A 12,618-nucleotide genomic window follows, 5' to 3' on the forward strand; every position below is an offset into this window, starting at 1 on the left:
GCCTCTATGCGCCTCTCTGTAAGCCTCTGTGCGCTCCTCTCCAGCTTCTCCAGGCCTCTGTACTCCTCTCCAGGCCTCTTCTGTGCACTTCTCCCCAGCCTCCACAGGCCTTTCAGCACCCCTATCAAGGCCTCTGCACTCTTCTCCAGCCTTCCCAGGCCTCTGTGCGCCCCTCTCCAGCCTCCCCAGGTCTCTTCTGTACACTCCTCTCCAGCCTAACCATGCCACTTTTGTGCGCTCCTCTCTAGCCTCCCTAGGCCACTTCTGTGCGCTCCTCCCTGGCCTCCACAGGGCTGTGTGAGTTACTGTAACCTCCAAGGACTGTGTGCCCCTCCAGCCTTTCCAGGTCTTTGTGCCCTCCTCTTCAACAATCCCAAGCCGCATTTGCATGCTTCTCTCCAGCCCCCTCAGATCTCTTTTGTGCGCTCATCTCCAGCCTCCCTAGGCCTCTGTGCGCCCCTCTTCAGCCTCCCCAGGCCACTTCTGTGCGCTCCTCCCGAGCCTCCACAGGGCTGTGTGAGTTACTGTAACCTCCCCAGGACGGTGTGCCCCTCCAGCCTTTCTAGGCCTTTGTGCGCTGCTCTCCAGCCTTCCCAAGCCTCATTTGTACGCTTCTCTCCAGCCTCCTCAGACCTTTTTTGCGCACTTTTCATCAGCCTCCTTGGGCCTGGGTGATCTACTGTAGTTTCCCCAGGCCTCTGTGCATTCCTCTCCAGCCTCCATAGGCCTCTTTTGTGCGCTTCTCTCCAGCCTCATCAGAGCTGTGTCAGCTACTGTAGCCTCCCCAGGACTGTGTGTGCCCCTCTCCATCCTCTCCAAGCCTCTTCTGTGCGCTTCTCTCCATCCTCCCCAGGCCTCTGTCTTCTCCTCTCCAGCCTCCCCAGGCCACTTATTTGCACGCCTCTCCAGCCTCCTCAGGCCTCTGTGTGCTGCTCTTCAGCGTCCCCGGGCCTCTGTGCAGTCTTCACCAGCCTCCCCAGGCCTCTTTTGTGCGCTCTTCTCCAGCCTCCCCAGGGTGCAAGGATAGGCACAATACTACTGGGGACAATACCACAAGGATGGGAACAATACTACAGGGCACAAGGATGGGCACAATACTACAAGGATGGGCACAATATTACTGAGCACAATACCACAAGGATGGGGGACATTACTACAATATGTTGGCTAAGATTACTAATAAGGTGATAAAATTCAAAAGAAAAAGCATGACATTTTTGTTTGCACCATTAAAAATGCTTATATATATATATATATATATATATATATATACACACACTAGAAGGTGGCCCGATTCTACGCATCGGGTATTCTAGAATTTACGTATTGTGTAGTTCATGTATGATTTTTGTTATATATATATATATATACACACACACATTATATATATATATATATATATATATATATATATATATATGTTGTTGTGTGTAGTTACCAAGTGTTTATGTAGGGCGCTGTACATGTTCTGGGTGTTGTCTGGGTGTGGCGGGGGGTGAGAGCGGTGTTGTATGTGTGTTGCGTGTGTTGCGTTGTTTGTGGAGCGCTGTGTGTCTGTCGCGTTGTGTGTGTGTGTGTTGCGCGGTTTGTGTGGGTGTGGTGTGTTTTGGGGGGAGGTATGTTTTGTGCAATGTGTGTGTTGTGCGGTATGTGCGTATATTTGTGTGTGCCGCGGTGTTTGTGTGTTGGGTGTTGTGTGTGTGCGGCGTTGTCTGTGTGTGCGAGTGTCTGTGTAGGGCGGTGTTTGAGGTTCCCAGTGTGTGTGTGGTGTGTTGTGTGTGTGTGTGTGTTGGGGGGAGGTGTGCACCTCCTATCGTGCTCCATCCCCCATGCTGCGCATCCCCCATCGTGCCCCATCCCACATGCTGCGCACCCCCCATCGTGCTCCATCCCCCATGCTGCTCAACCCCCATCGTGCTCCATCCCCTATGCTGCTCAACCCCCATCGTGCTCCATCCCCTATGCTGCGCATTCCCCATCGTGCTCCATCCCCGATGCTGCGCACCACCCATTGTGCTCCATCCCCCATGCTGCGCACCCCCCATCGTGATCCATCCCCCATGCTACGCACTCCCCATCGTGCTCCATCCCCCATGCTGCGCACTCCCCATCGTGCTCCATCCCCCATGCTGCGCACCCCCATCGTGCTCCATCCCCCATGCTGCGCACTTCCCATCGTGCTCCATCCCCCATGCTGTGCACTCCCCATTGTGCTCCATCCTCCATGCTGCGCACTCCCCATCGTGCTTCTTTCCCCATGTTGCGCACCCCCCATCGTGCTCCATCCCCCATGCTGCGCACCCCCCATCGTGCTCCATCCCCCATGCTGCGCACCCCCCATCGTGCTCCATCCCCCATGCTGCACACTCCCCATCGTGCTCCATCCCCCATGCTGCGCACTCCCCATCGTGCTACATCCCCCATGCTGCGCACCCCCCATCGTGCTACATCCCCCATGCTGTGCACCCCATCGTGCTCCATCCCCCATGCTATAATAGTTCTCCTATTATACTCAGAGAGGAGTATATTAGGAGGACTATAATAGGAGGAGTAGTCCTGGGGGGAGAGGAGTATAATGCCGGCTCCCTGCACATGTGTACCGGGAGCCGGTGTACGCTGGTAACTATGATACACATCGGGTAAGTAAGGGACCTTAGTTACCCGATGTGTATAATGGTTACCAGCGTTCACCGGCTCCGTCACGATCCCAGCATCGCAAGGTTATGTCTGGCGCTGCTGGGATCGTGAAGGAGCCGGTGTACACTGGTAACGGGTAACCAAGGGACCTTAGTTACCCGATGTGTATAATGGTTACCAGCGTACACCGGGTCCGTCACGATCCCAGCAGCGCAAGGTTATGTCTGGCGATGCGTGCGGAGGGCCGAGGCGAGCGGGCAATCCATGCGGAGGGCGGGGCCAGGCCGAGGCGAGCAACCAATCCGTGGGGGGGCGGAGCCGAGGCGAGTGGCCAATCCGTGCGGGGGGGCGGGGCCATGGCGAGCCCAGCGGCCAATCAGCTTTGTGTCACCATAAGGACACAATTTTGGAGCAAGGTGAGGCGAGCGGCCAATCCGTGTGGGGGGGCGGGGCCATGGCGAGCCCAGCGGCCAATCAGCTTTGTGTCACCGTAAGGACACAATTTTGGAGCAAGACAGACAGACAGACAGAATAAGGCAAATATATATATACTAGAAGGTGGCCCGATTCTACGCATCGGGTATTCTAGAATTTACATATTGTGTAGTTCATGTATGATTTTTGTTCTATATTATATATATATATATATATATATATATATATATATATATATATATATATATAGATATAGATGTTGTTGTGTGTAGTTAGGGTGCTGTACATGTTCTGGGTGTTGTCTGGGTGCGACGGGGGGTGAGAGCGGTGTTGTATGTGTGTTGCGTGTGTTGCGTTGTTTGTGGAGCGCTGTGTGTCTGTAGCGTTGTGTGTGTTGCGCGGTTTGTGTGTGTGTGGTGTGTTTTGGGGGGAGGTATGTTTTGTGCAATGTGTGTGTTGTGCGGTATGTGCGTATATTTGTGTGTGCCGCGGTGTTTGTGTGTTGGGTGTTGTGTGTGTGCATGTTGTCTGTGTGTGGGTGTCTGTGTAGGGCAGTTGTTTGTGGTTCCCAGTGTGTGTGTGGTGTGTTGTGCAGTGCGCGTGTGTGTGTGTGTGTGTGTTGGGGGGAGGTGTGCACTTCCCATCGTGCTCCATCCCCCATGCAGCGCACTCCCCATCGTGCTCCATCCCCTATGCTGCGCACCCACCATCGTGCTCCCTCTCCCATGCTGTGCGCTCCCAAACGTGCTCCATCCGCCATGCTGCGCACTCCCAAACGTGGTCCATCCGCCATGCTGCGCACTCCCAAACGTGCTCCATCCGCTATGCTGCGCACTCCCAAACGTGCTCCATCCGCCATACTCTGCACTCCCCATCGTGCTCCATCCCCCATGCAGCGCACTCCCCATCGTGCTCCATCCCCTATGCTGCGCACCCCCCATCGTGCTCCATCTCCCATGCTGCGCACTCCCAAACGTGCTCCATCCGCCATGCTGCGCACTCCCAAACGTGCTCCATCCGCCATGCTGCGCACTCCCAAACGTGGTCCATCCGCCATGCTGCGCACTCCCCATCATGCTGCATACTCCCCAACGTGCTCCATCCGCCATGCTGCGCACTCCCAAACGTGCTCCATCCGCCATGCTGCGCACTCCCAAACGTGCTCCATCCGCCATGCTGCGCACTCCCAAACGTGCTCCATCCGCTATGCTGCGCACTCCCAAACGTGGTCCATCCGCCATGCTGCGCACTCCCAAACGTGATCCATCCGCCATGCTGCGCACTCCCAAACGTGCTCCATCCGCCATGCTGCGCACTCCCAAACGTGGTCCATCCGCCATGCTGCGCACTCCCAAACGTGCTCCATCCGCCATGCTGCGCACTCCCAAACGTGCTCCATCCGCCATGCTGCGCACTCCCAAACGTGCTCCATCTGCCATGCTGCGCACTCCCCATCGTGCTCCATCCCCCATGCTGCACCAGCATCAGCCTCTCTGCCCGCAGCATCAGCCTCTCTGCCCGCATCAGCCTCTCTCCTCCCGCAGCATCAGCCTCTCTACCCGCAGCATCAGCCTCTCTCCTCCCAGCATCAGCCTCTCTGTCCCCAGCATCAGCCTCTCTGTCCCCAGCATCAGCCTCTCTGTCCCCAGCATCAGCCTCTCTGTCCCCAGCATCAGCCTCTCTGTCCCCAGCATCAGCCTCTCTGTCCCCAGCATCAGCCTCTCTGTCCCCAGCATCAGCCTCTCTGTCCCCAGCATCAGCCTCTCTCATCCCAGCATCAGCCTCTCTGTCCCCAGCATCAGCCTCTCTCATCCCAGCATCAGCCTTTTCTGTCCCCAGCATCAGCCTCTCTCCTCCCAACATCAGCCTCTCTCCTCCCAGCATCAGCCTCTCTCCTCCCAGCATCAGCCTCTCTCCTCCCAGCCTACCCCAGCCTCAGCCTCCCCCAGCATCAGCCTCTCTCCTCCCAGCATCAGCCTTTTCTGTCCCCAGCATCAGCCTCTCCTCCCAGCCTACCCCAGCCTCAGCCTCCCCCAGCATCAGCCTCCCCCAGCATCAGCCTCTCTCCTCCCAGCATCAGCCTCTCTCCTCCCAGCCTACCCCAGCCTCAGCCTCCCCCAGCATCAGCCTCTCTCCTCCCAGCATCAGCCTCTCTCCTCCCAGCCTACCCCAGCCTCAGCCTCCCCCAGCATCAGTCTGTCTCCTCCCAGCATCAGCCTTTTCGGTCCCCAGCATCAGCCTCTCTCCTCCCAGCCTACCCCAGCCTCAGCCTCCCCCAGCATCAGCCTCTCTTCTCTCAGCCTCCCCATCCCAGCCTTCCCCAGGATCAGCCTCTCTCCTCCCAGCCTCCTCCAGCACGCCGTGCTCCTCTGCCGACACTCACAGATCCGATCGCATACACTCACACACACCCACACACCCGATCGCATACACTCACACACACCCGATCGCATACACTCACACACACCCGATCGCATACACTGACACACACACACGATCGCATACACTCACACACACCCGATCGCATACACTCACGCACACACACATTGACGATATTGCACATACGCGCTCATACTAACAACATCCGGAGATACCACATGCTTCTGGCCATGTGATCCTCCGGCAGGTCCTGGAAGCTCACAGCACAGTATCGCCGCCGAGAAGCAAGCGATATCCCAGGATGTTGTGAGTATGTGGATGCGATGTGATGTGTGTGTGATGTGTGTGTGTGATGTGTGTGATGTGTGTGTGAGAGTGAGTGTGATCTGATGTGTGTGTGTATGTGTGTGTGTGATGTGTGTGTGAGAGTGAGTGTGATCTGATGTGTGTATGTGTGTATGTTCCGCCGCTGCAGGACCTTGATGTGTGGATGCGATGTGATGTGTGTGAGGTGTGTGTGAGAGTGAGTGTGATCTGATGTGTGTGTGTGTGTGTGTATGTGTGTGTGCTGTTATGTGTGTGTGTGTGTGTATTTTCCGCCGCTGCAGGACCTTGATGCGCTGGTAACTATGCTACCATGGTTACCAGCGTATCTCGTCCCCCGCTCGCACGAGAGCCCACACCAGCATACGCCGGCCAGTCCCAGCAATGCGAGGGTATGTGTCGGCTGGTTTGGCGGCGTACGCTGATGTGGGCTCCCAGGGGTACAGTACTCACCTGGTAGTCGTGGCTCCGTGACCGTGTCGGTTCGGGGAATGCGTGGGGGGGCGGGGCCAGAGCTAGCGTGCATTGCGTGAGGGGGGCGGGGCGTGGCCGAGTTGCCAGTGCCTGCAGGGTGCCGGGGCGAGAGGCCAATCTGTGGGGGGGCGGAGCCTGGGCGAGCAGCCGGCCAATCCGTGTGGGGGCGCAGCCTGGGCGAGCGGCCAATCCGTGCGGGGGGGCGGAGCCATGGCGAGCCCAGCGGCCAATCAGCTTTGTGTCCCCATAAGGACACAATTTTGGAGCAAGACAGACAGACAGACAGACAGACAGACAGACAGACAGACAGACAGACAGACAGACAGACAGACAGACAGACAGACAGACAGACAGACAGACAGACAGACAGACAGAATAAGGCAATTATATATATATAGATATATATATATATAGATAGATAGATAGATATCTATGAGAGACAGAGAGAGAGAGAGAGAGAGAGAGAGAGAGAGAAATTTAACTAAACAATAAGGTGCAGGTTCGTTATAATAAGCAAAAAATGTTCAAAAAAGTGACCCAAAGGTGTATAGAAAAAAAAAACTATGGATTCATTAAAGATGTCACTTTGTCCTGCAAAGAATGCGGCCCCTCAATTTTTTTCTTTTCTATATGCGGCCCATACACCCACCTGAGTTTGAGACCCCTGCTCTACTCTATCAATCCTCTCTCCATACACTCCAGCCTGTCTCTTTAGCTTAGACTCCTGCAATTAAGAGACCTTTGGTCACATGACGTGATGTCACAAAGGTCCTGAAGCAGTGTTATCAGGATATAAACATCGGGCCCTTAGGAAAATGGGGGCCCTGTAACATTGCCCGGTTTACTCTCCTTTCCCCCTAATGCCAGTGCTGCATACTAGCGTGTCTCCTGTTAAGTTTTTAGTTTTACAGTTTAGACTCTTGCAATTAAGAGACCTTTGGTCATCAAAGGTCAAACTATCTTAAACCTTGGAATACAAATGGAGTTCCTAAGAGAGTGGGGCCCTGAAAAATTGTGCAGTTTGACTCCTCCCCCCCCCAAAAGAAAAAGCTGGCCCTGACTGTAACTAGGGATATTTTAAGCATTCTCTAAAAATCCTGTAAAATTATGCTAGGGCTTATTCTCAGGGTAAGTCTTATTTTTGGGGAAACAGTAGTAGGAATCCTAAAAATGCCTACCTCCGTACTGCAGGTGCAGATCTAACCTGAGTGCAGATGTCAACACCTGGGGGTGGAGGGTGTCACAAATTGCTCAGATCCGCTGGTAGGGGCACAAATCTACAAAACCATTGCTCAAATCTTTAACTGCTCTACATCATCCAATAATCTGCTAAGAAAATGGCCCAATATAACACATACAATGATGGTAAACGCGAGCAATGCATCACCATGAATGCATTTGAGCAGATTTCTTCTAGAAAGGGAAGTAAATTGCAATTTTAAAAATCACTTTATTTCTCATACAAATGATAAATACTTTGTTCACAAGGTTCTCTTTTCTGGACCTGATACAAAAAAAAAAAAAAAAAAAGAAAAAGGCATCTTCATACAAAAATATCAGAACTATATTAAAATACATTATATAGAGTGAAGAAGGCACACGGAGAATCTGTGACATTTAACCCCTTGATGCCACAAGGACCAGCAAGAATTCATGTAAGAAAAATAAAAAAAAATAGATGACTGGCCCTTCTGATAAAGGAAGGGTTAAATAATTCCCAGATGTTCACAGTTCCTTTAATACTGGTTTTCTCCATAATGTCCTATTGGAGACCTACACTTGGTATACTTTTACTTCTTCTGGGGTTTAAGAAAAATAAATCATATTCATGGTAAGGCACATAGGAGTGCTGAAAAGGTCCAGTCATTGTGCAATTAATATGGATACGCCTGCATCTTCTCAACAATAAGAGAAAAGCTAAATGTAAGGTAGATGTGCGGAGATCTACTTCTTAGAAGATCCTAAAACTTCACAGTATCAAAAAGTCTTTAAGGCAAATGTAGTTGCTGGATCTGAAGAAGTTGTGGTCCTATTTCATTCATGGGCACGCTGGTGTATAGACATCCTCGCAGCAGTCGTGTCTAGGTCTCTTCATCCCACAGGCAAAGCTGCTTCTGGGTCACATAAAAGTGAAAGATGTATCCTTTTTGGCAGCTGCGAATGCCGCACTTGTAAGACGTAGTCTTCCCGGATGAATCCCTAGTTTTGCAGTATTTTAGGCTACAGGGAATCCATTCCAGACTTAGGCGATATGAGCAGATGCAGGATTTCCAATCATGAGAGCAGACCTTGCAGGGGTACAGGACGGGCAAAGAGGACGACTGAGGAAGGACCTCAAACATGGAGCCATCCACACCTTACAGGGAAGAAAGAGGAAAAGAGGTGAACACATTTTCAGCTTCACTTGATTCCCCACAATACATCATGCAGTCTACCTTAGATCTTAGCTATGCCGAGGAGATTGGGGAGGGTATGTGCAATTTTCTATACTTTAGGTGTCAGTATGGGACATATCAGTCATAAATCTTAGTTATGGATCCTACAGGCACATTTCAGGCTAATCTACTAGTAAATGTGTCAGCATTTTTAGGGGACACCTCCATCCTCAGATCTAAAAGGAGAAAAAAAAATATCCCATCATTTCGACACTATGTAAAATTGAAGTTACGATATTCATTAAACTACAGCTAAATTCTCAGAAACAAAGGGCAACATTATTTATCTGCTCAGGCCAAAGAATCAAATGCACTCGCAAGATGTAGCAAAACCCACTAAGGCTAGGTTCACATTTCCGTCAATTTGTATCAGTCACAATCCGCGGCTCTGGTAAACAACGGAATCCGTTTGGCGGATTCCGTTGTTCCCATAGACTTGTATGAGCGACGGATTGTGACTGATGACGCTGCGTTGCATCCTCCTTCCGACTGATCAGTTGTGGAACAACTGACCGTCGGGCGACAGGAACGCAGCATGTAATGTTTTTTGACCAACGGAATCCTTTTGATTCCGCTGTGCATGCTCTCTCTTGGTGGCCAAACGATCAGCTGATCGCCCGGCAGCCTACTGTGAGCGATCAGCTGATTGCCCGGCAGCCGCCTTCTGTGAGCGATCAGCTGATCGCCCGGCGGCCGCCTTCTGTGAGCGATCAGCTGATCGCCCGGCGGCCGGCTAATGTGAGCGAACAGCTTATCTCCCAGCGGCCGGCTAATGAGAGCAATAAGTTGCTCACCCGGCGGCCGGCTAATGAGAGCGATCAGCTGATCACCCGGCGGCCGGCTATTGTGAACGATCAGCTGATCGCTCTCTCTCACGTTTTACAACGGAATCAGACAATGAATTCTATTCTTGTCATCAGTTGTACAACGCATCAGTCACAAGCGTCAAGCAACGCATGTGACTGATGCAAAACAACAAAAATGTGAACCTAGCCTTATAAAGAAGGAAGCAACAGATGCAAAACACTGATTGAGCAACCACTCACACTTGCCACTCCCAGGAGGGGGTGATTGCTTAGTATTAAAATTGCACACAAATGGCGAGTATAGGGCACTGTTCACACATAGGTGCACAGTGTCCAGCTTACAGCCTATTGATGACACCCATACTATTAGACTAGGCGGGCTGCCTAGCACTATATAACCGCACTACACAGGAACGGAGACCCTAGTTTACAAGGCCTACATTAATGGGCCTGGCTGCATCCTGTATAAAGATATAAGTTAATAAAAAAATTATATATTTATATATGTTGATATTTTGTCCAAAATATGGATTCTCACAGCCCAACGTCAAAAGTCCTCATGTCTTGCTGCATCCTGCAAGTAAACACTGTTGCCCTTTGTTTCTGTGAATTTTTCAAAAATTTTGGGTAAACTTTAAATTACTCTTTTTTATGGTTTAACTTTTAAGTTTACTTTAGGGACTGGCAAGAAATGAGGACCCTTGACGTTGGGTTGCGAGCATCGTATTTTGGCCAAAATATCAACTAATACATACATATATATATATATATATATATATATATATATATATATATATATATATATATATATTTATTTAGTTTTTTTTTTTAGCATTTGCACTTATCGTTATACAGGATACAGCCAGATGTATTTGTGTAGCCCTTGTAAACTAGGCTCTCCATTCCTATGTGATGCACTTATGTAGCCTACTCTACTAATATGGGCATCATCAATAGGCAAGTAAGACGAACACTGTGCACCTACATGTGTGAATGGCGCCCTATACAAGCCATTTGTGTGCAAATGTAACACTAAGCAATCCATCCCCTCCATAGATTGGTAGTTTATGAGTGGTTACTCCATCAGTGTTTTGCACCTGTGCCTCCATCTTTATTATGGGGTTTTGCTGGATCCTGTTAGTGCATTTCTTTCTGTGACGTGGGCAGGTAAACACTGTTGCCCTTTGTTTCTGTGAATTTTTCTGAATTTGAGGAAAATGTAATTCCTCTTTTGTGGTTTAGATTTCAAACTACAGCTAAGCAAACTCCTTGTGTATCCTATAAAAATGACCACTTCTGGAGCTAGTTTCCTAGCCACCCTGTTTATCTCCAGGCCATCCTGGTCTTTTATTCATTTACAAGCCAGATATAAGAAGAGTCCAACCAAAGAAGATGGGCGTAGAGGCAGGTAATCCACAGCATTACAGAGGGAGGATCCAGAGGACAAAAATTCCACACTAAGCAATAACTAATATCCAAAATGAAAAATTTTAAGAAAGCAAACAGGTTGGCCACTACTTTAACATTAATAGCCTTGCCTTAAGGTAGGCCAGCGTTCAACACCCTACACCCCCGCCGATCAGCAGTTCCTGTTGCTGGCAGCAGGAGGCCGGAAATGCCCCATCTTCTGATGGCAGCGGCCAGGTACTGCACACCCACTTCCTATCGATCTGAATAGGAGGCGGATGTGCAGTACCCGGGCGCTGCTGCTATCAAAAAATGGGGCAGTTCTGGAATGGAGCATTTCCGGTCTCCTGCTGCCAGCACCGAGAACAGTTGATATGTGTCAGTGCAGGGCATCGGACCCCAGCTGATCAGACATTGAAGACCTTTCCTAAAGATAGGCCATCAATGTTAAAGTAGTGGACAACCTCTTTAAGTAATGAGCCAACCTTGACTTACCTTTCTTTAGCCATGCCCTCACATCTTCTTGCCGTGTGTAGATTGCCTCTCTGGCCTCGGAGCAGATGTTGTGGATGTGAGAGCTCAGCTGGATACCTTTACTAAAGTTAACAGCTACGTCCATCTGCAAATTCTCAAATCCTCTCAAGTCTTCTGCCTGACGCACGGTGTGTGGATTTTTCTATGTGAAAGAAATGAGAGTAAGGCAAGGTAACTTTTCATATCAGTGTAGAGTTTTATATACCGTCAGGAGAAAAACTGAAAGTACAATTTCTTTGAATGTTATGGTTTAACGTATCAGCCAATTACAAATAAATCGCTGGTCCTTAGAAGGTCTATCACATAAATAACTCACACCATGTCATTTGTTAACAAAACCTAAGCCACAATGCATAGGCAGTATAGGACAAATTACAGTGGGGAAAAAAGTATTTAGTCAGCCACCAATTATGCAAGTTCTCCCACTTAAATAGATGAGAGAGGCCTATAATCGACAGCATAGGTAGACCACAACTATGAGACAAAATGAGAAAACTAATCCAGAAAATCAACTTGTCCGATTTGGCAAGATTTTTTTTTTTGCAAATTATGGTGGCAAATAAGTATTTAGTCATCTAAACACATGCAAGATTTCTGGCTCTCACAGAACTGTAACCTCTTCTTTAAGAGACTCCTCTGTCCTCCACTCATTACCTGTAGTAATGGCACCTGTTTCAATTTGTTATCAGTATAAAAGTAAAAAGACACCTGTCACAACCTCAAACAGTCACACTCCAAAGACCAACGAGTTGTCGAAGGACACCAGAAACAAAACTGTAGCCCTACACCAGGCTGGGAAGACTGAATCTGCAATAGGCAAGCAGTTTGGTGTGATGAAATCAACTGTGTGAGCAATAATAAAATATAAGACGTACAAGACCACTGATAATCTCCCACCATCTGGGGCTCCACGCAAGATCTTACCCCGTGGGGTCAAAATGATCACAAGAACGGTGAGCAAAGATCCCAGAACCACATGTGCGGACCTAGTGAATGACATGCATATAGCTGGGACCACCGTAACAAAGACTACTAACAGTAACACACTACGTGTTCCCCTGCTTAAGATAGTACCTCTCCAGGCCCATCTGAAGTTTGCTAGAGAGCATTTGGATTATCCAAAAGAGTATTGGCAAAATGTCATATGGTCTGATGAAACCAAAGTAGAACTGTTTGGTAGAAACACA

At 49.8% G+C, this 12,618-nt stretch overlaps 1 protein-coding gene across 1 annotated transcript in view; it reads right to left on the minus strand.

The window, feature by feature from the left end:
• Window positions 1-7,679: 7,679 nt before the first annotated feature.
• Window positions 7,680-12,618, minus strand: part of OAF (out at first homolog) — a 42,877-nt gene continuing 37,938 nt past the window's right edge. Inside the window, exons 4-5 of the mRNA XM_075327112.1 lie at window positions 11,393-11,573; window positions 7,680-8,605 (exon numbers count right to left, since the gene is read on the minus strand). Coding sequence (XP_075183227.1) covers window positions 8,331-8,605; window positions 11,393-11,573 — 456 coding nt within the window. The 3' untranslated portion in view covers window positions 7,680-8,330. The remainder of the gene's footprint in view (window positions 8,606-11,392; window positions 11,574-12,618) is intronic.

Source organism: Anomaloglossus baeobatrachus, chromosome 11 (assembly GCF_048569485.1).
Source record: "Anomaloglossus baeobatrachus isolate aAnoBae1 chromosome 11, aAnoBae1.hap1, whole genome shotgun sequence".
Lineage (NCBI taxonomy): Eukaryota > Metazoa > Chordata > Amphibia > Anura > Aromobatidae > Anomaloglossus > Anomaloglossus baeobatrachus.